The sequence below is a fragment of the Salmo salar genome, chromosome 04 (assembly GCF_965601325.2).
Source record: "Salmo salar chromosome 04, fSalSal1, whole genome shotgun sequence".
NCBI classification, from domain to species: domain Eukaryota; kingdom Metazoa; phylum Chordata; class Actinopteri; order Salmoniformes; family Salmonidae; genus Salmo; species Salmo salar.
Genome location: NC_138294.1, coordinates 90,152,855 through 90,175,756, shown reverse-complemented (window position 1 = coordinate 90,175,756; position 22,902 = coordinate 90,152,855). Strand labels below are relative to the sequence as shown.

General features: G+C 41.1%; 1 protein-coding gene across 1 annotated transcript; it reads right to left on the bottom strand.

Moving 5' to 3' along the window:
* Positions 1-9,250: 9,250 nt before the first annotated feature.
* On the bottom strand, positions 9,251-21,542 carry LOC106603984 (uncharacterized). The gene is made up of 3 exons (XM_014198300.3): positions 21,396-21,542; positions 14,779-14,883; positions 9,251-13,520 (listed from the first exon to the last, which is right to left on the bottom strand). Exons 2-3 carry the CDS (start codon positions 14,870-14,872, stop codon positions 9,799-9,801), a joined length of 3,816 nt encoding a protein of 1,271 aa, XP_014053775.3. The 5' UTR covers positions 14,873-14,883; positions 21,396-21,542; the 3' UTR covers positions 9,251-9,798.
* Positions 21,543-22,902: the final 1,360 nt, after the last annotated feature.

The following is a 22,902-nucleotide window of genomic DNA, read 5'->3' as shown; positions in this document are numbered from 1 at the left end:
TGTTACAGTTCCCATCAATATCCAGCAACTTCACACAGCCATTGAAGAGGAGTGGGACAACATTCCACAATCAACAGCCTGATCAACTCTATGCGAAGGAGATGTGTCGCACTGCATGAGGCAAATGGTGGTCACACCAGATACTGACTGGTTCTCTTATCCATGCCCCTACCTTTAAGTTATGTGACCAACAGATGCATATCTGTATTTCCAGTCACATAAAATCCATAGATTAAGGCCTAATTTATTTATTTTAATTAACTGATTTCCTTACATGAACTGTAACTGAGTAAATTCTAAATTGTTGCATTTATATTTTTGATCAGTATAACATCATAGTTGCTCATCTGACTATCTGCATCAAGAGTGTTCACCAGATTTATTCATGCACAACTGCCTATAAACATTTGGCACAACAGAAAGAGACCAATGTAAAAACAGGAAGATTTAATGAAGTTTGAAAAGGCCATTACTATCAAGTATGAAGGTAAGACTCAGATACAGACCATGTCGAATAAACAATAGTTTAATGATCCAATAGGGGCAGGCAATGGACAGGTCAAGGCAGGCAGGGGTTAGTAACCAGAGGTGAGGCAATGGTACCGGACGGCAGGCAGGCTCAGGATCAGGGTAAGCAGAGGTCAAAAATCCAGCGGGGCAAAGGTACAGGTCCATAGGCACGGTCAGGGGCAGGCAGAGTGGTCAGGCAGGTGGGCTCGGAACCAGGACAGGCAAGGGTCAAAACCAGGAGGGCGAGAAAAGAGAGACTGGGAAAAAGCAAGAGCTGAGAAACAAAACGCTGGTTGACTTGACAAACAAGACGAACTGGCAACAGACAAACAGAGAACACAGGTATACAGTTGAAGTTTACATACACTTAGGTTGGAGTCATTAAAACTCGTTTTTCAACCACTACACACATTTCTTGTTAATGAAAGAAATAAAAGCTGAAATAAATAATTCTCTCTACTATTATTCTGACATTTCACATTCTTAAAATAAAGTGGTGATCCTAACTGATCTAAGACTGGGAATTTTTACTAGGATTAAATGTCAGGATTTGTGAAAAACTGAGTTTAAATGTATTTGGCTAAGGTGTATGTAAACTTCCGACTTCAACTGGATGTTTGTGGGTGTAGAGATGGTTTGTTTGATAGAGCAATTGGACGTCTTTCAGCTATATTCCGATTGGTGGTTTCATTGTCTCATGTCAGAATTAGAATTTCATCCATGTTTCGCCAATGTCAAATTTCAAACTTGTTGCAAACGTCAAAAAGTTAAGGTTACGTTTAAGTTTAGGCATTAACTCAGAATTTTATTTTAGGGTTTAGTTTAGGCGTTAACTACAAAAGCTTAAGGTAAGGAATAAGGTTTGGCATAGGCTTAAAACAAAAATCTCAAAAACAACTTTCAATCACTGGATTTTAACTTGCAGCCATTGGATTCAGCGGCAGATGCCTACGCCATCTCTGTCCACATTGTCCTAGAAAAATCAAAACCTACTTGAAGGTAACAGCGCTCACTGTACTTTGCTCCGTTCATCCTTTCCTCGATCCTGACTAATCTCCCAGTCCCTGCCGCTAAAAAACATCCCCACATCATGATGCCGCCTCCACCATGCTTCACCGTATGGATGGTGCCAGGTTTCCTCCAAACATGACGCTTGGAATTCAGGCCAAAGAGTTCAGGCCATCTGAGATTCCTTTAGCTGCCTTTTGGCAAACTCCAAACAGGCTGTCGTGTGCCTTTTTGCGGAGAAGTGGCTTCCGTCTGGCCCCTCTACTCCACTCTGATTGGTGGAGTGCTGCAGAGATGGTTGTCCCCTTGATTCATACCTCTTGACTTTTTCCACATTTTGTTAGGTTAATTTTAGAATAAGGTGTATAAAGTAACAAAATGTGAAAAAAGTGAAGGGGTATGAATACTTTCCGAATGCAATGTAGTGTCTTACAGGTGTTTTGCCACCACAAGCTGCCAGAACAGCTTCAATGCTCCTTGGCATAGATTCTACTTGTGGACCTAAACCATGCCAGGAAAATGCACCGTACACCATGACATTATTTGTAGCCCTCATTTACTCAAGTGTTTCCTTGAGTATATATATAGCTTGTTGCATTGTGGCGATAGACATATAATCCCTAGAAGGGTTTTGGAAAATCTTACCCTGGCAATTTGACTGTTAAACTCAAGGGTACACTAGCAATGGACGCCATTCCTGACTTGGGAACGGCCATCTATGGATTGTACACTGAACAAAAATATTTGTCCCATGTTTTAAGAGCTGAAATAAAATATCCAATCAATTTTCCATATGCACAAAAAGCTAATTTCCCTCTAACTTTGTGCACAAATTTGTTTACATGCCTGTTAGTGAGCATTTCTCCTTTGCCAAGATAATCCATCCACCTGACAGGTGTGGCATATCAAAAAGCTGATTAAACAGTATAATGATTACACAGGTGCACCTTGTGCTGGGGGACAATAAAAAGGCCAATTTAAAATGTGTAATTTTGTCACAACACAAACCACAGATGTCTCAAGTTGAGGGAATGTGCAATTGGAATGCTGACCTCAGGAATGTCCACCAGTGCTATTGCCAGAGAATTCAATGGCCATTTCTCTACCATAAGCTGCTTCCATTGTCATTTTAGAGAATTTGGCAGTACGTCTAACCGGCTTCACAACCGCAGACCACGTGTAACCAGTCTAGGACCACCACATCCATATTCTTCACCTGCGGGATCATCTGAGACCAGCCACCCAGACAGCTGATGAAACTGAGGCTGTGCACAACACAATAATTTCTGCACAAACTTTCAGAAACCGTCTCAGGGAAGCTCATCAGCGTGCTCGTCATCCTCATCAGGGTCTTAACCTGACTGCTGTTCGGCGTTGTAACTGACTTCAGTGGGAAAATGTTCACCTTCAATGGCCACTGGCACGCTAGAGAAGTATGCTCTTCACAGATTAATCCCAGTTTCAAATGTACCGGGCAGATGGCAAACAGTGAGAATGGCGTAGTGTGGGCGAGTGGTTTGCTGATGTCAACATTGTGAGCAGAGCGCCCCATGGTGGTGGTGGGGTTATGGTACGGGCAGGCATAAGCTATGGAGAATGAACACAATTGCATTTTATTGATGGCAATTTGAATGCACAGAGATACCATGACGAAATTGTGAGGCCCATTATCATGCCATTCATCCACTGCCATCACCTCATGTTTCAGCATGATAATGCACAGCCCCATGTCGCAAGGATCTGGACACAATTCCTGGAAGCCGAAAATGTTCCAGTTCTTCCATAGCCTGCATTCTCACCAGACACATCAGACATTGAGCATGTTTGGGATGCTCTGGATCGATGTGTTCCAGGTCCCGTGTCACACCCTGATCTCTTTCACATGTCTTTGTGATTGTCTCCATCCCCTCCAGGTGTCACCCATCTTCCCCCATTATCCCATGTGTGTTTATACCTGTGTTCTCTGTTTGTCTGTTGCCAGTTCATCTTGTTTGTCAAAGTCAACCAGCATTTTTTGTCTCGGTTCCTGCTTTTCCCAGTCTCTCCTTTTCTCGCCCTCCTGGTTTTGACCCTTGCCTGTCCTGACTCTGACCCTGCCTGCCTGACCACTCTGCCTGCCCCTGACCCTGCCTGCCGACCTGTACCTTTGCCCCACCTCTGGACTATTGACCTCTGCCTACCCTGAGCCTGCCTGCCGTCCAGTACTTCTGCCCCACCTCTGGTTTACTGATACCCGCCTGCCTTGACCTGTCTATTGCCTGCCCCTGTTGGATTATTAAGCCATTGTTTATTCGATGTAGTCTGCATCTGTGTCTTACCTTCATATCTGATATCCAGCAACTTCGCACAGCCTTTGAAAAGGAGTGGTACCACGTTCCACAGGCCACAGTCAACAGCCTGATCCACTCTATGGGAAGGCGATGTGTCGCGCTGCAATGGTGCATATCTGTATTCCCAGTCATGTGAAATCCATAGATTAGAGCCTCATTTATCAATTTCAGTTGACTGACTTCCATATATGAACTGTAACTCAGTAAAGTCTGAAATTGTTGCATGTTGCGTTTATATTTTTGTTCAGTATATTTCTATGGCTGGATGCAACTGTCGGTTTGCCTTTTGCTGATTTCAAAATACAATCCTGGGAAAAATGTATAATTTGGAAAGCAAATTCCTATTGCTGAAAATAGATTACTAATCTGTATCTAGAAACAATATTAAAAAAAATCTCAACTCTCAATTTCTAGCAGTAGCACTGTTTTTCAAAGTCGCTCATCTTGAGATGGGCTATTGCCACAGCAAGCTCAATGGCCATCACGGTGGGTAGCCTATGGCTTTATCTCCATCATTATGTAAGTCAGTGTGCATTATTTAAAAAAACAAAGCCCCGGGGTCTATGATTTCTAAATCCGGCCCTATTTTCACGGCTTGAACTAGAACCTACAATTATAAAAACACAATAATCAAATCATTACTTAATATTTCGACAAAAAAACAAAAAGTTCATGAATTGTTTGATTTCAGATTAAAATCAAATAAACTGAGAACGACCCTTTACAAAAATGTTTTACTTGTCATGCAATAAAACATTAATTGGCCAAAAAAATACACAGACCTCTGTCCTCATCCGTAGTTAAGGCCATGCTTCCATACGCAATAGTCTATGCTACACAATTGTGCACAGTCGACTCTGTGTCCAATAAAACTTTAACTCATTACCTTGACTCGTTCTCTGTTCAATCTAATGTGACCCTGCTGTAAATCAAGCAGACAGATGATCAACATCAATTATCTGCTAGGGATGTTAGATCTAATATGGACCACGGCACAATGGTCTTCATCGGGTTAATGAAGGAGACAACAAAACATTCTGGACATTCCTAACAATATTTTCCCTGCACTTTAGCTGTTGTTGCATCGAGTGCTGTATCACAATAGCTGTTTGTCACTTGACTGTCATTCAGTAAATAAATTTGATGTGTGAAAATATCACAGCGTAATTAAAACAGCTGGACAAATGCTCATCCAAGTATTATGCATAATTATTGAAGAAACATGTTAAGGACTGACGATTTTGGTTTTAAGAATCAAGTTAACCTGTTGGGGGTAGGGGGCAGTATTGACACGGCCGGATAAAAAACGTACCCGATTTAATCTGGTTACTACCCCTGCCCAGTAACTAGAATATGCATATAATTATTTGGCTTTGGATAGAAAACACCCTAAAGTTTCTAAAACTGTTTGAATGGTGTCTGTGTATAACAGAACTCATATGGCAGGCAAAAACCTGAGAAGATTCCTTACAGGAAGTGGCCTGTCTGACAAGTTGTTGTTCATCTTGGCTCTTTTTATTGAAGACTGAGGATCTTTGCTGTAACGTGACTCTTCCTACGGCTCCCATAGGCTCTCAGAGTCCGGGAAAAAGCTGAATGATATCGAGGCAGCCCCAGGCTGAAACACATTTACGCTTTTGGCAAGTGGCCGATCAGAGGACAATGGCCTTAGGCGCGTGCACAAGTCGACCCCGTGCTTTATTTTCTTTCCTCTTTTTACCTAAACGCAGATTTCCGGTCGGAATATTATCGCTTTCTTACGAGAAAAATTGCATAAAAATTGATTTTAAACAGCGGTTGACATGGTTCGAAGTACGGTAATGGAATATTTCTAAAAGAAATTGTCACGAAATGCGCCATGCTCGTCACCCTTATTTACCCTTTCGGATAGTGTCTTGAACGCACTAACAAAACGCCGCTGTTTGGATATAACAATGGATTATTTGGGACCAAACCAACATTTGTTATTGAAGTAGAAGTCCTGCGAGTGCATTCTGACGAAGAACACCAAAGGTAATAACATTTTTCTTATAGTAAATCTGACTTTAGTGAGTGCTAAACTTGCTGGGTGTCTAAATAGCTAGCCCTGTGATGCCGGGCTATCTACTGAGAATATTGCAAAATGTGCTTTCACCGAAAAGCTATTTTAAAATCGGACATATCGAGTGCATAGAGGAGTTCTGTATCTATAATTCTTAAAATAATTGTTATGCTTTTTGTGAACGTTTATCGTGAGTAATTTAGTACATTTTTAGTAAATTCACCGGAAGTTTGCTAGTTCTGAACGTCACATGCTAATGTAAAAAGCTGGTTTTTGATATAAATATGAACTTGATTGAACAAAACATGCATGTATTGTATAACATAATGTCCTAGGTGTGTCATCTGATGAAGATCATCAAAGGTTAGTGCTGCATTTAGCTGTCTTCTGGGTTTTTGTGACATTATATGCTAGCTTGAAAAATGGGTGTCCGATTATTTCTGGCTGGGTACTCTGCTGACATAATCTAATGTTTTGCTTTCGTTGTAAAGCCTTTTTGAAATCGGACAGTGTGGTTAGATTAACGAGAGTCTTGTCTTTAAAATGGTGTAAAATAGTCATATGTTTGAGAAATTGAAGTAATAGCATTTCTAAGGTATTTGAATAACGCGCCACAGGATTCCACTGGCTGTTACGTAGGTGGGACGATTTCGTCCCGCCGGCCCTAGAGAAGTTAAGACAATATCAGATAGCCTGTCTGGGCTAGGGGGCAGTATTTTCACGGCTGGATGAAAAACGTACCCAATTTAAACAGGTTACTACTCTGGCCCAGAAACTAGAATATGCATATTATTAGTAGATTTGGATAGAAAACACTCTGAAGTTTCTAAAACTGTTTGAATGGTGTCTGTGAGTATAACAGAACTCATATGGCAGGCAAAAACCTGAGAAACAGTCAACCAGGAAGTGGAGGATCTGAGAATGTTAGTTCTTCTTTCTAGTCCCTTTCGAAACTACAATATCTGTGGGGTTACGTTGCACTTCTTAAGGCTTCCATTGGCTGTCAAAAGCCTTCAGAAAGTGGTTTGAGCATTCTCCGGTCACTGGGCAGAGTATAGGAGCTCAGTTACTGAGTGGTCTGCTTGGCAACAAAGGGATTGGATATGCGCAGTCACACGAGTGCGCCGTTCCTTCTTTTTCTTCTTGAATGAATATGCTATTGTCCGGTTGGAATATTATCGCAATTTTACATAAAAAATACCATAAAGATTGATTTTCAACAGCATTTGACATGCTTCTAAGTACGCTAATGGAACATTTTAACGTTTCGTCTCTGGTCCGCGCTCAAGCGTTATGCCTTTGGATAGGTGATCTGTACGCACGAACAAAACGGGGGTATTAACACATAAATATGGATTATTTTGAACAAAAACAACATTTCTTGTGGAAGTAGCAGTCCTGGGAGTGCATTCTGACGAAGATCAGCAAAGGTAAGAGAATATTTCTAATACTAATTATGAGTTTAGGTTGCCCCGAACTTGGCGGGTGTCTGTATAGCTCTCTGTGATGGCTGAGCTATGTACTCAGAATATTGAAAAATGTGCTTTCTCCGTAAAGCTATTTTAAAATCTGACAAAGCGGTTGCATCCAGGAGTAGTCTATCTATAATTCTTTAAATAATTGTTAGATATTTTGTCAACGTTTATGATGAGTATTTTTGTAAATTGATGTGCACATTCACCGGTCGTTTTGGTGGGAATACATTTTCTGAACATCACGCGCCAATGTAAAATGCTGTTTTTGGATATAAATATGAACTTTATCGAACAAAACATACATTTATTGTGTAACATAATGTCCTAGGAGTGTCATCTGATGAAGATCGTCAAAGGTTAGTGCTTCATTTAGCTGTGTTTTGGGTTTTATTGACACATCCTTGCTTGGAAAATGGCTGTGTGATTATTTTTGTCTATATATTCTCCTAACATAATCTAATGTTTGATTTCACTGTAAAGCCTTTTTGAAATCGGCCAATGTGGTTACATCAAGGAGAAGTGTATCTTTAAAATGGTGTAAAATAGTTGTATGTTTGAGAAAGTTGAATTATGACATTTTGTTGTTCTTGAATTTGCCGCCCTGATATTTCACTGGCTGTGTCCCACAGGTGTAGCCCATAGAAGTTAGAAGCATTTGATTTTGTAATCCAATACATTTTAAGTATTGTAAGTAAGCCTAGTTACAGTGCATTTCCAAAATCGCCAATCCTGCTCATCCAGGATTCTTACTGGGTTCAAGTTCAATGTCTCATTTAACTGATAAATGCTTAATATATGATACAACAACAAAAACTGCCATGAATGCAAGGTAAGAAATGTAGTGTTTTATGTCACACGATTTTGCCCAAATGTGTCAAGACACCAACCATGAGAAAGGGTTAAACTGAGTTTGTTAAATTAACTCGTGAATTGTATTGAATGTTCCTTATATCAATTACTTATCAACAGCTCATTAGTAGAAATCTCATGCAGCCGTTTGACAAGTTTGAACATAGTAATGTGTGTTGTAATACACAGTACACCTCCATTAGGATGATATCACCATTATTCTTTCATTTAATCATTTTCAATGTGTCATTATTTCTATATAGCCTACACTTTCTCCTTCTGAACTTCTAACACCGGTAGGATGGGTGTGGTTTTGTGACAATGACCACAAGAACAGCCACTCAGAGATTTGATGCAGTTACACCTCTGACATTGCCTGAACAAAGACAATGATTTTCTATGCAGTTCTGATTTAATCTAGGCCCTAATTTTTGTTCAGTTACCTTGGGGTGGACAAATTAACATACGGCTTTACACAATGCTAAGAGTTTTAATACAAATCCAATGAACCCCACATCTCAGTTGGCTCTACTCTACTCAGTAAACACAAACGTATAGGCCCCAATTGTACATGTAATTCTATGATTATGCCCATAAAAATGTTTGGCGCACCCGGGCACATATAGGAAGTCCCTTACCAGGCAGAAGGGAATTTCACTTTAACCCCTGCATCGGAGAGTTACAATGTTGCTATCACTATGCAGCCAACTACCTGTAGTAGGAAACCGAGTTTCTTATTAATAATATGCCACCTGTTATCACACATGGCACGACTACATAATTGTTACAATTACACTTATATAAGATATTTATTTATTATTTATTTATTTTTGTAATTCTCCACACAGGCTTCCTGGTAGTTGTCGTCTCTTAGACATGGTAGCAAATTGTTTAAAATCTCTATAGCTTACTTTTAGCTAAAATTAAATCCACTAGTAGTAGCTAGCTAAGGTTAACAGGCTAGGTTAGGCTACTGCCTTAATCGCCAATTGTCTTCGTCACTCACAAAATACAAAACAATGCAATTTAATTGGCAGATTCCTTTTTATTATTGTTTCACAATTGGATAATCCCACATAAAACACACACGTCAACATAGCTACCAAGGATAGTGGGAATGCACTTCAGGAGAAGCGGGAATGGGGTGGGGGCGGGAACTGCAGCAACGCTATGAGCTGGTGGCTGGGGTGCCGCTGGCGATGTAGTAGCCGATCAGGGGCGCTGGAGGGCAGCAGCCAATTGTCAAAATGCCACCCCAAATTCAAGTGCCGCCTAATCTTGCCTAATGGGAGGGCCAGCCCTGCACCTCTGACATTGCCTAAACAAAACCAATGATTTGCTATGCAGTTCTGATTTAATCTAGATCTAAATTAGGCCCTCATTTTTGTTCAGTTACTTTGAGGTGGACAAATTAACATAAGGCTTTACACAAGACTAAGAGTTTTATTTACAAATCCAATTAACCCCACATCTCAGTTGGATCTTCCCAGCAAACGCAAATGTTCCTACAATATCGGGAAGCTTAATGTTCAAATGGAGACCCAATTTTGTTTCCAGATAATGTTAGCAGGACAACATCCCTGACTTATGTTGGAACCTCCTGCGGTCTATCCTTTTTATCCTTCATGACTTTTCGCTCATTTGGGAGTAAATCTTCTCCTTTTGCAATCTTCTCCAGAATCTCAGACTCTTCCTTCATTTTCTTCAACCCAACGATCCGATCCTCGAAGCCTGGCTTCCGTTCGTCCTCCTCTGTGCGAATGAGTATGTCAATGTACTCCACAGTGGAGAGAGCGCTTGGTTTCAGGGCAACATCATTAAGTCTCTTGAGACAGTCAGAAGACTGCGTGATCAAATTCATCAGCGCGTCCTGGATCATGCGAAACTCATCCTCAAGCTTATCCAGCATCTCCTTGGTTTCCATAGACTTGCCCCACGCCTTCATGAAGTTGTCCTTCATTCCTTGAATAGTCTTTTTCTCTGTCTTTGTGTCATATGTCAACAAGACTTGTTCCCTGTCGTGGTCAGTGGAAGAGCATTTTCCTGGACATATGGTGCAGTTGCCATCATCATCCATCACGGCACAACTGTTGATGTCATCCTCATTTGGGAGGAAGCAGGAGGTGTGACATGTAAAATTGCATATCTTGCAGTTTGTCGCAAAGTCCTGGGCTAATTTGCTTCTCTTCACCTGCAGCACATTTACCTCAGTCTCAAAATTTTTGTTCTGTTTCATGTTCTCATCCTCGTTCTCCAGACACTGTTTGAAGCTTTTGATCTCACTTAGCTTTGACAGACCTGCTGTGATCTGAGGGGTCAGGCATGTCATGGTCTTCTCCAGAAGCTCACGTTCTTCCAGAACTTTCTTTGTCAGGGTCAGATCTTTACTCTCAATGCTTTCCAGTGCTTGGAAAAATTTCTTCATCTCCTTGAAAGTTGACTTCCATTGCTCTGGACACTGGGCCTTATGATCATCATCAGTATCATCCTCTTCAGAGCTGCTCTCCGTCTCCTTTGAGAACAGAATTGAACTGTTGAATTTGAAATGGGTTGGTAGCCCCTTCTTGTCTTTCTTACAGGGCAGATTTGCAGCTTTGATGGCCTCTAGCACCGGTATGTGCTTCCCATCAACAAATGTCACAAGCATCAAGATGTTTTCAGCAACATCCTTTCCAAAGATGGACAGGATGGAATCAAAGATGTATCTCTGGGAAGTACTGAGACGAACAAGTGTTGCCTGCAATACAAAGCAGACTGCATCAATTTGATTAATCGCTAAAGGGTTAAACAAGAAATCCTTCACCTTTTGGGTGAGCAATTTATCTTGAGCCATTCCTCTGGTGTCTCCAAACCCTGGTGTGTCAATGATGGTCAGCGAATAAGGAATCTGAAAGCCTGGCTGGTTGTAGAGCTCGTATGATGTCACAACCACAGTCTGGCTCTCAGCCTGTGACCTGTTGGTCACCTCATGGATGAGCTTAAAGCGGTAACATTCCTCCCACTTTACCCCAAGAATGTAGTTTATCATGGCATTGACCAGAGTTGTTTTTCCTGAACCTGTGGCCCCCAGAAGCAATATCACCTTGTTATTTCGTTGCTCAACTTTCCTCCCAAATCTGTACTGGTCAAAACTGTCATTTCCACCCAACTTCTGTTCCAGATTCAGCCAGTGGATTGAGGGGTTGCCCTTTTCCACCTTCTGGGATTTTGTGAGGAACTCCTCACTTTTTGCTCTGGTTGATTTGCTTGTCTTCGGTTGGGGATCAGAGACCCTAAGGGTAGTCATCACAGTCTCAGAACTGGGTAGACTATTCCCTGCTTTGCCACAGTTAGCAGAGACTCTGATGCTGTATGCAGTGTCAGCCTTTAGTCCATCCAGTGCACTCTCTCTAGTGGTGGCTTTGATGGCGTGCCACATCTGATTGTTTATAGCATTTACACTCTTTCTGTATTCAACCACATAACCAATGAGTTCAACATCATCTCCCACCATGGTAGGAATGTCCCAGTTCACTCTGATACTTCCCGATTCTATCCTCTTCTTTGTGGGTGGTCCAGGGGGACTACATGGGAGGGTCCTGAAGTATTCTGTCCAGTCACTGGAGAGGCTCACACCAGGTCTACACACCGCCTTGCAGCTAAAGCGATACTTTTTGTAAGGGTCCAAATGACTGATGGAGACCTGGTTAGTTGTAGCATCCGATTTGACCTCTGTCCATTCAGAGTCAGCCTGCTCAGCCTGGTACAAAACCTGGTACAACTCCACAGAGGTAACACCAAGGTTGGGAGGGTTGACTTGCAAGTGGACACAGTCATGCTCCAGACTCTTGATGGTGGGAACACCTGGCTTTGATGGCAGCTCAAACTGTTGACTCAGAAGTGTCCCTCTTTCATAGACATGGATGGAGGATGCAGTGAGGACTTTGTTTGGAATTGATGCAATGCAGAATGCAAGATTTTCTCTGCCTTTGTTAGACTCTTTGAAGTCTAGGAACAGATTTATGGTTTGCCTAGTTAGGATGGTTACCTCCCCCGAGCGAAACCACTTTTCTGCTGTAGTCTTCCCGGCTGCGTTGGGATTGTAAGGTATCAGTGAAAAATCACTTTTTGATTCTTCCAGCAAGTAGTTCTCCAAGTCTACCACATACTCTTCTTTCTCCTTCAAATAGGAAAATGCAAAACACACTACAAAATCATTAGCTTGATCAAGCACTATTCCATCCAATTCACTGCTTGAGTACACAACTTGTACCTCTTTCATTATGTCAATGTAAGAGCGGACAACATTCATCTCTCTCTCTCTGTCGTCCAGGTATGTGATCATGAGGTTATTCTGGAATGGAGAGCGTTCTTTGCTGTTGAGAATTTTTACCAGCTCTTCCTCCTCCATTCCTCCTCCTCTTATGTTGGGAAGAACCTTACAGAGACCTTTCTGGAACACCAGCTTGTACTCTGAGCACAAGTCCCTGAAAGTGTTGAGCTTGGCTTTGATTTCAGGGAACTTGATAGCCATGTCTTCCTTCATCATGTCCTGGCATTGTACATCAGTATTGTCCAGTCCGTCCATGATTCGCTGTGCGCGACGCACCAGGCTAACACTGATCTGCCTGACTAGCTGGGTAGCTGCAGAGTCCAGGTTCTTGAGAGGATAGAGCCAGACGGTCATGGGCACAGCATGTTCTCCGTTCTCCCCTAGTCGACTTGGCAGGCCAGCATACACCTTCATGGCATCTTCAAATGTGACAGTGTTGTTTTCTAGTGCAAAATCACCATGGAAAGTGCAGTTGAATTTATTGGCCTTTTTCTTCTCTTCCTCACTCATCTTCAAATTTGCCTGCCCTTCTATTGACATTTGAGGGATCTTTTTTATTGTGGCCTGCAGGGTTCCCTGGATGTCCTGGTGGTTTTCTCCTGAGGAAACCTCTTGGTCAAAAACGAAGAAGGCCTGTGCTCCGTAGAGCAGGGCAGTCACCACATGGGTTGCAGAGCCCTCTTGTAAGACATTAGAGTGTTTCACATTTCCTGCCCCCAGGTGGTCCATGGTCAACTGCTCGAAGCGAGTGGTGGTACGGTACTGCAAAGAAACCCTAGACTGACGCTTTGAGGTCTTTTTGTCATGTAGGAATTCAGCAGAACCCTTCACACTGACTAAGCCACAAAGAAAACTGGCCTCAAGAGATGCAGACACATTCAAAGCTTCTGACTTGTCTTCACTTGAGTCTGAAATAATGATTTTGAAGTCAGTGATCGGTTGTGGACGAACATTGATGTGTTTCTGAAGCATCTCAGAATCCCAGAGAGTGATACCTGCAGTTTAAAGAGAATGACCAAAGAACGTTATTGTGAAAATAATACTCCAACATGTACATGTAAAATTATTTCTATATGTAAACATGGTTTCATTCAAATAACTAATTGAAGGTAAATATTTAACTCAAAGTAAATATTCTAGGTGTCAACCCATAGTTAGAAAACCTACACCTCCTATCCACTCAGAATTAAAGAATGCTCTGTAGCCCCATTTGAACCAGTCTAGAAATGGGTTCTATCTGGAGCTTCTTTCAGGTCAAATAGAACCTTTGTTCCAAATAAAAGGTGCTATTTGGAATCAGAAAGAGTTCTAGCTAGAACATTTTTTCAGATGGTTCCCTACAGGGACAAATGGTGCCACATTACACTCTCAGAAGAAAAAAAAAGGGTAATCTTTGTCATTGACAGCATTACTACAATATGAACACTTCAAAAACAACCTGCATGACATCACTCTTTTGTCCCAAGTGCGTCCTCTAGCTTTTCTTACTCTGTGGTAACCATAGAGATGCACCAGAAAGCTCATCTCTCTCTGCAATGGCCGATTCTGTGACAGCATCACAGAGGACTTAAGTGCCCAAAAGCCTGTTTTAGCATGGGCAGCTCCATTCAGGACTTTCACCATTTGAAGTAGTCAACTGGGAGATACTTCCTTTGGGTTAAGGAAGGATTACATAATTCAATCTGGGTCCTCTGGAGGGATCAGACAGAATATAATCGCTGCCAACTGGTGAGGTTTGCATAGCGCTAACTTATGCCATGTTATTTGATGGGACAAGCTACAATTTAGCGTTCTGTCACATGCAAGTAAATCAACTATTTTAATTAGCTGAGACTCATTTTGAGCTGGAGAAACTGTTTAAATTTAAATGGTTGTTTATGTTCACAAGTATGTCCCCAATGTCTTCAACTTCTATGAGTGTATTAGCAGTTTGTAAATAAACTGAAAAGGTGCATACCACCACCTACTGTGTGAAGTGTGTACAGTCTGAACAGGTATAAAGCCAAGGTTGGTGATTTACTGACATCTGCAGTTATGGAATGTTTGCTGGGGAGTGCAATTCATTGGCTGACCCCTCCTGCTGATTATTGCTTAATCCATAGAAACTACTTTAAAATGGTGAAAGCCCTCAATGGTGTTCCCTGTGCTGGAACAGCGTGCCCTCTATCAAAGTCAATGGTGGAAACACTGTCAATGAATTCAAGATAATGCACACTGATTACCTCCAAACCAAAGAGGAATAGTTTCCTGTACCTGGAATGAGGACATCTCTACGACAGTCATACAGCATCCCCAGCTGGAAGGGTCGGCCCAGAGCGGCTAGCTCGATGGTCTCCAAGTCAGACATGACTCAGTGTTCTGAAAACATATCAGAACTGGGGTTACTTCAGCAGCCCCAGTATTAGAACATTTCAACAGATAATTTGGCTGTTAACATAAATACTTTTTTTTTTGCTCATTGCCCAGGCAATGCAGCATGTGTAAAATATCACTGATACAGTATGTTATGCAAACATTTGAGTCACTCACATTTTTGGCCCCCAGTCTTCCGTTGGATTGTTTATTTTAATGACGGTAAAAAATTATAATAATACTGCATAGCGCAAGTGATGTGTGGTTATGGAAACTGAGACTGAAATGTAAAAAAAAAAGTTATAATACCATCAAAAGGGTCGGTACTGGACCAAATATATCCAGGGCTGAAGCCCCGGATGCCCAGGCCTAATGACGCCACTGGCCAACATACTTCCTCTGGTCAAGGCACATGTACATTTTACAAAAAACATGCCTTGCATTGAATGCTGGTGTTATAAATTGCATTGTGGCAACAAGGATAGTAGACAGAGAGGTGGGCATAATAAGCCTGTCATGAATATGTAACTGCAATGAGGAAATGTGTTAAAGAAAGACAGAAAGACAGAAAGACAGAAAGACAGAAAGAAAGGAAAGATGGGAAGGAAAGAAAGATGGTTCGAAATAATAAAATAAAGACAGAGAATGACAGCACACCACCTGGCAAAATGTTAAAGGCAGTGAGGCAGGTGAAGTTGCAGAACAAATCAATCAGGAGTACAGCGAAGGATTTTTGACATAAATTACCATACTCTGACTCGGTATTGTCAAAAGGTTACCAGAGAGGAAGTTGAAAGTCAGACAGCCACACCAACAACAGTGGTTGGCTATACAAAGCCACGGCAGGTTTCTTCCACCTGATTTGGAGATGCAGCTTGTTCAGTATGTTACTAGGCCAGCTGACATTTGTTTTGGTCTGTCGCCAAGTGAGGTCAGAAGACTTGCCTACCAGTTTGCTGTGGTACACCAGCTGAAGTTCGAGCCAATGTGGGCAGAAAGCAGGCCAGCTCGGAGTGGTTTACAGGCTTCTTAAAGCGGCACCCAACGCTGTCACTGAGAAAGCCAGAGGCAACTTGCCTTGCCAGGGCAAGTAGTTTCAACAGAGAAAATGTTAATCCTTTCTTCGACAATGTAGCAGAAGTGCTACAGAGATATCAATTTGGAGCAGGAGACATATGGAATGTTGATGAACCTGAGAACTGTCGTCACACTGGCCCCAGGCCCCAGAACCAACCTGCCAGGCCCCAGAACCATTTCAGCCCTGCCAGGCCCCAGAACCAACCTGCCAGGCCCCAGAACCAACCTGCCAGGCCCCAGAACCAGTGAAGCAGACACTAGAAATGGAAACGAATAAGGCACAATCTAGCAAAAGGCTGTTTCCGAAGAAAAGGAATCAAGGTGGGGGAGTCACAATCTGAATCTGCAAAGAACAAGAAGACAAATACCATGGATCTATGTGCATGCCAGAGAACGTTCGATTTCAAAGGTCGTAGTAAAGTGGTCGTGCCAATTAATGAATGTGTGCTCTGCCAGGATTATTGTTTTGATTGAAAGGCATGATTTGCCAGATTCTCTAGGCATGATTGTTTTTAATTGAGTTATTTAATGAAGTTGAATTTGGTTTTGAATTTGAAATTAAAATCAATATTCACAATTAATTAGTTGTGTTTTTATTTGTTGATAATCCAATGTGACAATTTACCAGACAGAGAGTGTGACAATTTACCCGCTGATGGCGCAAATTGTCACAAGTTCACTCTCTATTTAACGGTCTACAACTCCGTACTGAAATAAGATATGAAGATGTAATTAATACAAAATATGTGCCCAAGACTTCCGTCTTTCATTTGTTATGACATTTATACAATTGTGATGCATTGTGCCCAGTAAATGTTTGACAGCGTGAAAAGTGTGACAACATACAGTGAGGGAAAAAAGTATTTGATCCCCTGCTGATTTTGTACGTTTGCCCACTTACAAAGAAATGATCAGTCTATAATTTTAATGGTAGGTTTATTTGAACAGTGAGAGACAGAATAACAACAAACAAATCCAGAAAAACGCATGTCAAAAATGTTATAAATTGATTTGCATTTTAATGAGGGAAATAAGTATTTGACCCCCTCTCAATCAGAAAGATTTCTGGCTCCCAGGTGTCTTTTATACAGGTAATGAGCTGAGATTAGGAGCACACTCTTAAAGGGAGTGCTCCTAATCTCAGTTTGTTACCTGTATAAAAGACACCTGTCTACAGAAGCAATGAATCAGATTCCAAACTCTCCACCATGGCCAAGACCAAAGAGCTCTCCAAGGATGTCAGGGACAAGATTGTAGACCTACAGAAGGCTGGAATGGGCTACAAGACCATCGCCAAGCAGCTTGGTGAGAAGGTGACAACAGTTGGAGCGATTATTCGCAAATGGAAGAAACACAAAAGAACTGTCAATCTCCCTCGGCCTGGGGCTCCATGCAAGATCTCACCTCGTGGAGTTGCAATGATCATGAGAACGGTGAGGAATCAGCCCAAAACTACACGGGAGGATCTTGTCAATGATCTCAAGGCAGCTGGGATCATAGTCACCAAGAAAATAATTGGTAACACACTACGCCGTGAAGGACTGAAATCATGCAGCGCGCGCAAAGTCCCCCTGCACAAAAAAGCACATATACATGCCCGTCTGAAGTTTGCCAATGAACATCTGTATGATTCAGAGGACTACTGGGTGAAAGTGTTGTGGTCAACTCGCCGTGTTTAGAGGAGGAGGAATGCTGCCTATGACCCCAAGAACACCATCCCCACCGTCAAACATGGAGGTGGAAACATTATGCTTTGGGGTGTTTTTCTGCTAAGGGGACAGGACAACTTCACCGCATCAAAGGGATGATGGACGGGGCCATGTACCGTCAAATCTTGGGTGAGAACCTCCTTCCCTCAGCCAAGGCATTGAAAATGGGTCGTGGATGGGTATACCAGCATGACAATGACCCAAGGCAACAAAGGAGTGGCTCAAGAAGAAGCACGTTAAGGTCCTCGAGTGGCCTAGCCAGTCTCCAGACCTTAATCCCATAGAAAATATGTGGAGGGAGCTGACGGTTCGAGTTGCCAAACATCAGCCTCAAAACCTTAATGAGAAGAGAAGATCTGCAAAGAGGAGTGGGACAAAATCCCTCCTGAGATGTGTGCAAACCTGATGGCCAACTACAAGAAACGTCTGACCTCTGTGATTGCCAACAAGGGTTTTGCCACCAAGTACTAAGTCATGTTTTGCAGAGGGGTCAAATACTTATTTTCGTCATTAAAATGCAAATCAATTTATAAAATTTTTGACATGCGTTTTTCTGGATTTTTTTGCTGTTATTCTGTCTCTCACTGTTCAAATAAACCTACCATTAAAATTATAGACTGATTATTTCTTTGTCAGTGGGCAAACATACAAAATCAGCAGGGGATCAAATACTTTTTTCCCCTCACTGTACCTCGCTCTCCCCTACAACGTTTGAACGTTTCCTTATGGCGCTACAAGAGGTACAAGATCTACAGGGGAATCATCCTTTTATGAATGTCTCTTTTCTCTCTCTGACCACATCTGACTGAACCAATATGTTTGATAGATTTATTGATCGTCTATAGGTGAATAAAGGTGGATTCTGGAAGGCAGAATTTAAAGAGGAGTCTGATAATAGTATGTGCCAATGTTGATTAACAACAGGCTTGATGCCATTATGGCTATCACTGAACGTGAGTATATAAGTTTACAGAAACCAGTTTCATATGTTCTTGTTGGATTTATTAGGTAACTGGCTTCTGTTCAAGCTTTTAACTTGTTTATGAGCTTTATCAAGCCAGGAATCGGGGTATCCTCTCAAGTGGAAACGCTCTCGGAGAGAATTTGATTGTCTATCATATTCTTCCTCTGTGTGACAAATCTTTCTGTCCAAAAACCTACAGTTTCGATCCGTTATGGTCTAAGGTTCACAAATGAACCACAGACCCTCCATAAAGACTTATCGTTTAGGTATTGGCTCCGTAACAGAAAGTCTCGTTACGTGGACTTTGACGTTTATCTATTAGTCAAACAGTTGCCATCTTATTTAAAAAGACACCACTGATTTTCTAATGAAACTACAAAGTATACCAGTTATTAGTGAAGGATATTGGCTCGTCACTCTTGTTGTCTCATGTCTATATACCAGTATTCCGAATGATGGCGGTATGGTGGCTCTCAAATTCTTCCTCTCAAACCGCTTTAGCGGTGTGTCTAAAAATGATATTATTGAGCTTGCACAACTAGTGCGCTAAACTATTTTCTATTTGATAAATTGGAACAGGAACGGGAACTCCGTTAGTTTAGCATAGTTGGGACCTATCTCTTCATGGGGAAATTCTAATTGGATTTTTATTTATGAAAATAATCTTCACAAAGATCATGTGAAAGATTGGACCCGCTAAATAAATGATTGCTTTATGATCTGGACGGGTTCCCGAAATTAAATGAATTTCTTAATAACTCTAGAGTCCAATCGATTTCCTGAAACTATGGAAAATAACATTAACTCTATACATTTCTTAGATGTACTTGCTACAAAGAAGGGACTATCAAGTACTACAGTTTACAGGAAACCTACAGATAACTATCAGCTGCCAATATGGTATTTTTTATCACCCTCTCCCACTAAGAGGTTTTACCAGTAAGCCAACTTAATAGACTGTATCGCATCTGTGACACAGAGGAAGAATATGATGGACAATCAAATTCTCTCCTAGAGCGTTTCCACTTGAGAGGATACCCCGATACCTGGCTTGATAAAGCTCATAAACAAGTTAAAAGCTTGAACAGAAGCCAGTTACCTAATAAATCCAACAAGAACATATGAAACTGTTTTCTGTAAACTTATATACTCACGTTCAGTGATAGCCATAATGGCATCAAGCCTGTTGTTAATCAACATTGGCACATACCATTATCAGACTCCTCTTTAAATTCTGCCTTCCAGAATCCACCTATAAACGATCAATAAATCTATCAAACATATTGGTTCAATCAGATGTGGTCAGAGAGAGAAAAGAGACATTCATAAAAGGATGATTCCCCAGTAGATCTTGTAGCACCATAAGGAAATGTTCTAACGTTGTATGCCCTCAGACTTCTTGGACCTATGAGATAAAGTAATGTATAACTTTCACTACTAAAGGATTTATTTATATGTTAGTGTTCTTGTAATGAGAAATATTTTGGCTAAACATGTCGCGCCTTGAAAGTACGTCTTGGAGAACATAAATCCACGATTAAACGTCAAGACATCGCCTCGACATGAAAGATACTTTATAGAACACAATCATTATATTAATGAATTGCGTTGCGTTGGGATCAAAAACGTTCATCCACCAAGTAGAGGTGACTGACGACAAATGACTACAAAGAGAAGCCACGCGGATATATAAATTTAATTCTGTATCTCCACACGGTTTAAACGAATAATTAGATTCTCTCCTTCCTATAAGCCACATTTGAACTGTTATACAGGAACACTGTCCATATCAGATTTTGCATATCGTTTATGAGTTGGCGCCACATATTTATTATATACAGGTACACGACAAATGCCACACCTCTGATTGGCAGATGAGCGCCAACCCTGATTACAAGCACCTGTTGCTCATCTGTTCTTTACAAATGTTGTTTTGAATTCAAATAAAATTGTACATAAACACGAAAGAAGACTGTAAAGCCGAAACGTATGTCTACGCTATCCCTGACGCAGTGAAAATAACTAAAAACATCGAATAATGAAGTCAGCTTTATGCACAACTTTGAGTGCAAACCCATAAGAACATTTGTTTGTCTGAACTCGGTGGATTTACGCACCAGCCAAGCATCAGGGAGAGCGCGATGGTTCACTTTCGTTCAGTAAATTATCCACATTATTAAAGCTACAGTCTGGGATTGGTTTTTGGGAAATGTTAATTTATGACACAGTATAACCATCCATTTTTGAAGAATACAATTTATAAATACGCCATGAGCTTATTACCATTGTCTTACCCCCATTAGAACCCGAAATAAACGGTTATTTGTTTGTAAATGTAAAAAAAACAATGTATAGATTCAAAACATGGTTAAAACTATAATGCAGATGTCATGGACTGTCAGTCCTGGCTTTCCCTAGCCCCATCCCTCAGTTGTAGACCACAATAAGTGGAGGGACGGACAATGTTATTTCTCAAAGATCAATTAAAGTTAGAATCTACATTTGGTGAAACAGCACCAGCGCCTTTGATATTGTTTCAGTGATGAAACGGAGGAGAGGAGCGTCCAGCAGTAGGATTTTCTTTGCAATGATGTCCGATGGAGAAAAAAACGGTGTTCTTTGTTTGAAGTAACTTCTTCGTTGTTGTAATATCACAATCAGACGTGCCAGTTTCACCAAATACAGATTATAGCTTTAATGATTGGACAGTAAAGGTTTTGCTAAGCAACCATTTAGGTCTACAGTTGAAATAAGTGTTAGTAGCCTACCTTAAGTCAACGAAGTTAGCCAATGAATGTTCATCAGAAGAAAAAAAAAAAGTAAAAAGTAGATGTTTAAAATAGAAAAGCCAAGAATACAAAATAAGTATAATGTGTGTCTCTGCCAAGATGTAGACCGGGGAGTGACACCCTGTTTTATAGACCAAATCACAGAGTTTCTAAACCCAGAGGCGCAACATCGCGAGACTTCCAGGAACGCTTCTGAAACAGACTGAACAGAACATGACCGGGATTTGGTGCTTGAGAAGTCAATGAGAGAAGTGAAAAACATCTTCATTAGTTGGTAATTTTCTCGAAATCAAAAGGCACAACCTAGATTCGATTCAATTTCTTAAGTAGCTGAACATGTTATTACAACAACCTCGTGAAAGTGATGAACTGACACGTTTTAATTTTCGTCAAAAAACAAGTTTATATCGAAGGACTGCCTTTGAGTTGACGGCCTGCACATGCGCAGTTCGGCGTGAGACGACCATTAGACCCGATGACTTGTTTCTCTCTACGCCTGAGCTTTACTAGCCAACAAGTGTTATCCGGGATTTCTATTGAAGAAGCAGTTTTACCCTATCTTCATACTGTCTTTGACAAAATCTCTATTCCTTGTAAAACAACCCCTACACTCAACTTGTAATTTACATGACTACAAGTCAGTCTCTGTGGCTGTTAAACTGTAATATTGGAGACAGAGCTCATCCTCTAGTGGATACAGACTGCTACAGTAACCTACTGGTGGTCATGGAGTTGATCTGATCTGTATGCTGCTTTGAGTACAGTACAACTCCAGTACAATGCCCGTTCACTGGTGGGTGAAGGTGAATATAAACTTTATTACATTGTCCTTACCTGCATAGTAAGTTTTGATTGACATTCATGTTGGTACAGAATAAGAATGTTTGTTGTTTTATTAAACGTTTCACCTGCACCTGCTTCTCGACTCACAGCGTCATCGTTACAGCATCACTGGCAGGAATCAGCTAATTTGTCTGTGGTATTGAGTTGTCACGCAGAGAGTGAATGGAAGAGATTGAGGTTAGGTGTAGACAACGAAGATGACAATAACAAGTAGTAATTCAAACACAAACTGTATAGCGCCAGGCGGTATGAATTGGCTCCAACAACAATTCCTCGGTAAGCTAACGTCGGCCTACCCAAGGACCCACAACTTTTGAAGAAATGGCTCCATGTCCTGAAGAGAAGGACATTTTCTGCTGTTTTCACCCAATTTGTCCAACTTATCACCTCTAAAATGTCAATAAACCACTCTAAAGAGGATAAATATAATGTCTCATTACACACAGTGCATTCAGAAAGTATTCAGACCCCTTGACTTTTTTCACATTTTGTTACGTTACAGCCTTATTCTAAAATGGATGAAATGAAATACAAATCCTCATCAATTTAAACACAGTAACCCCATACTGACAAAACTAAAACCGAGTTTTAGACATTTTTGCAAATGTGTTCAAAATAAATAACAGAAATATAATATTTACAT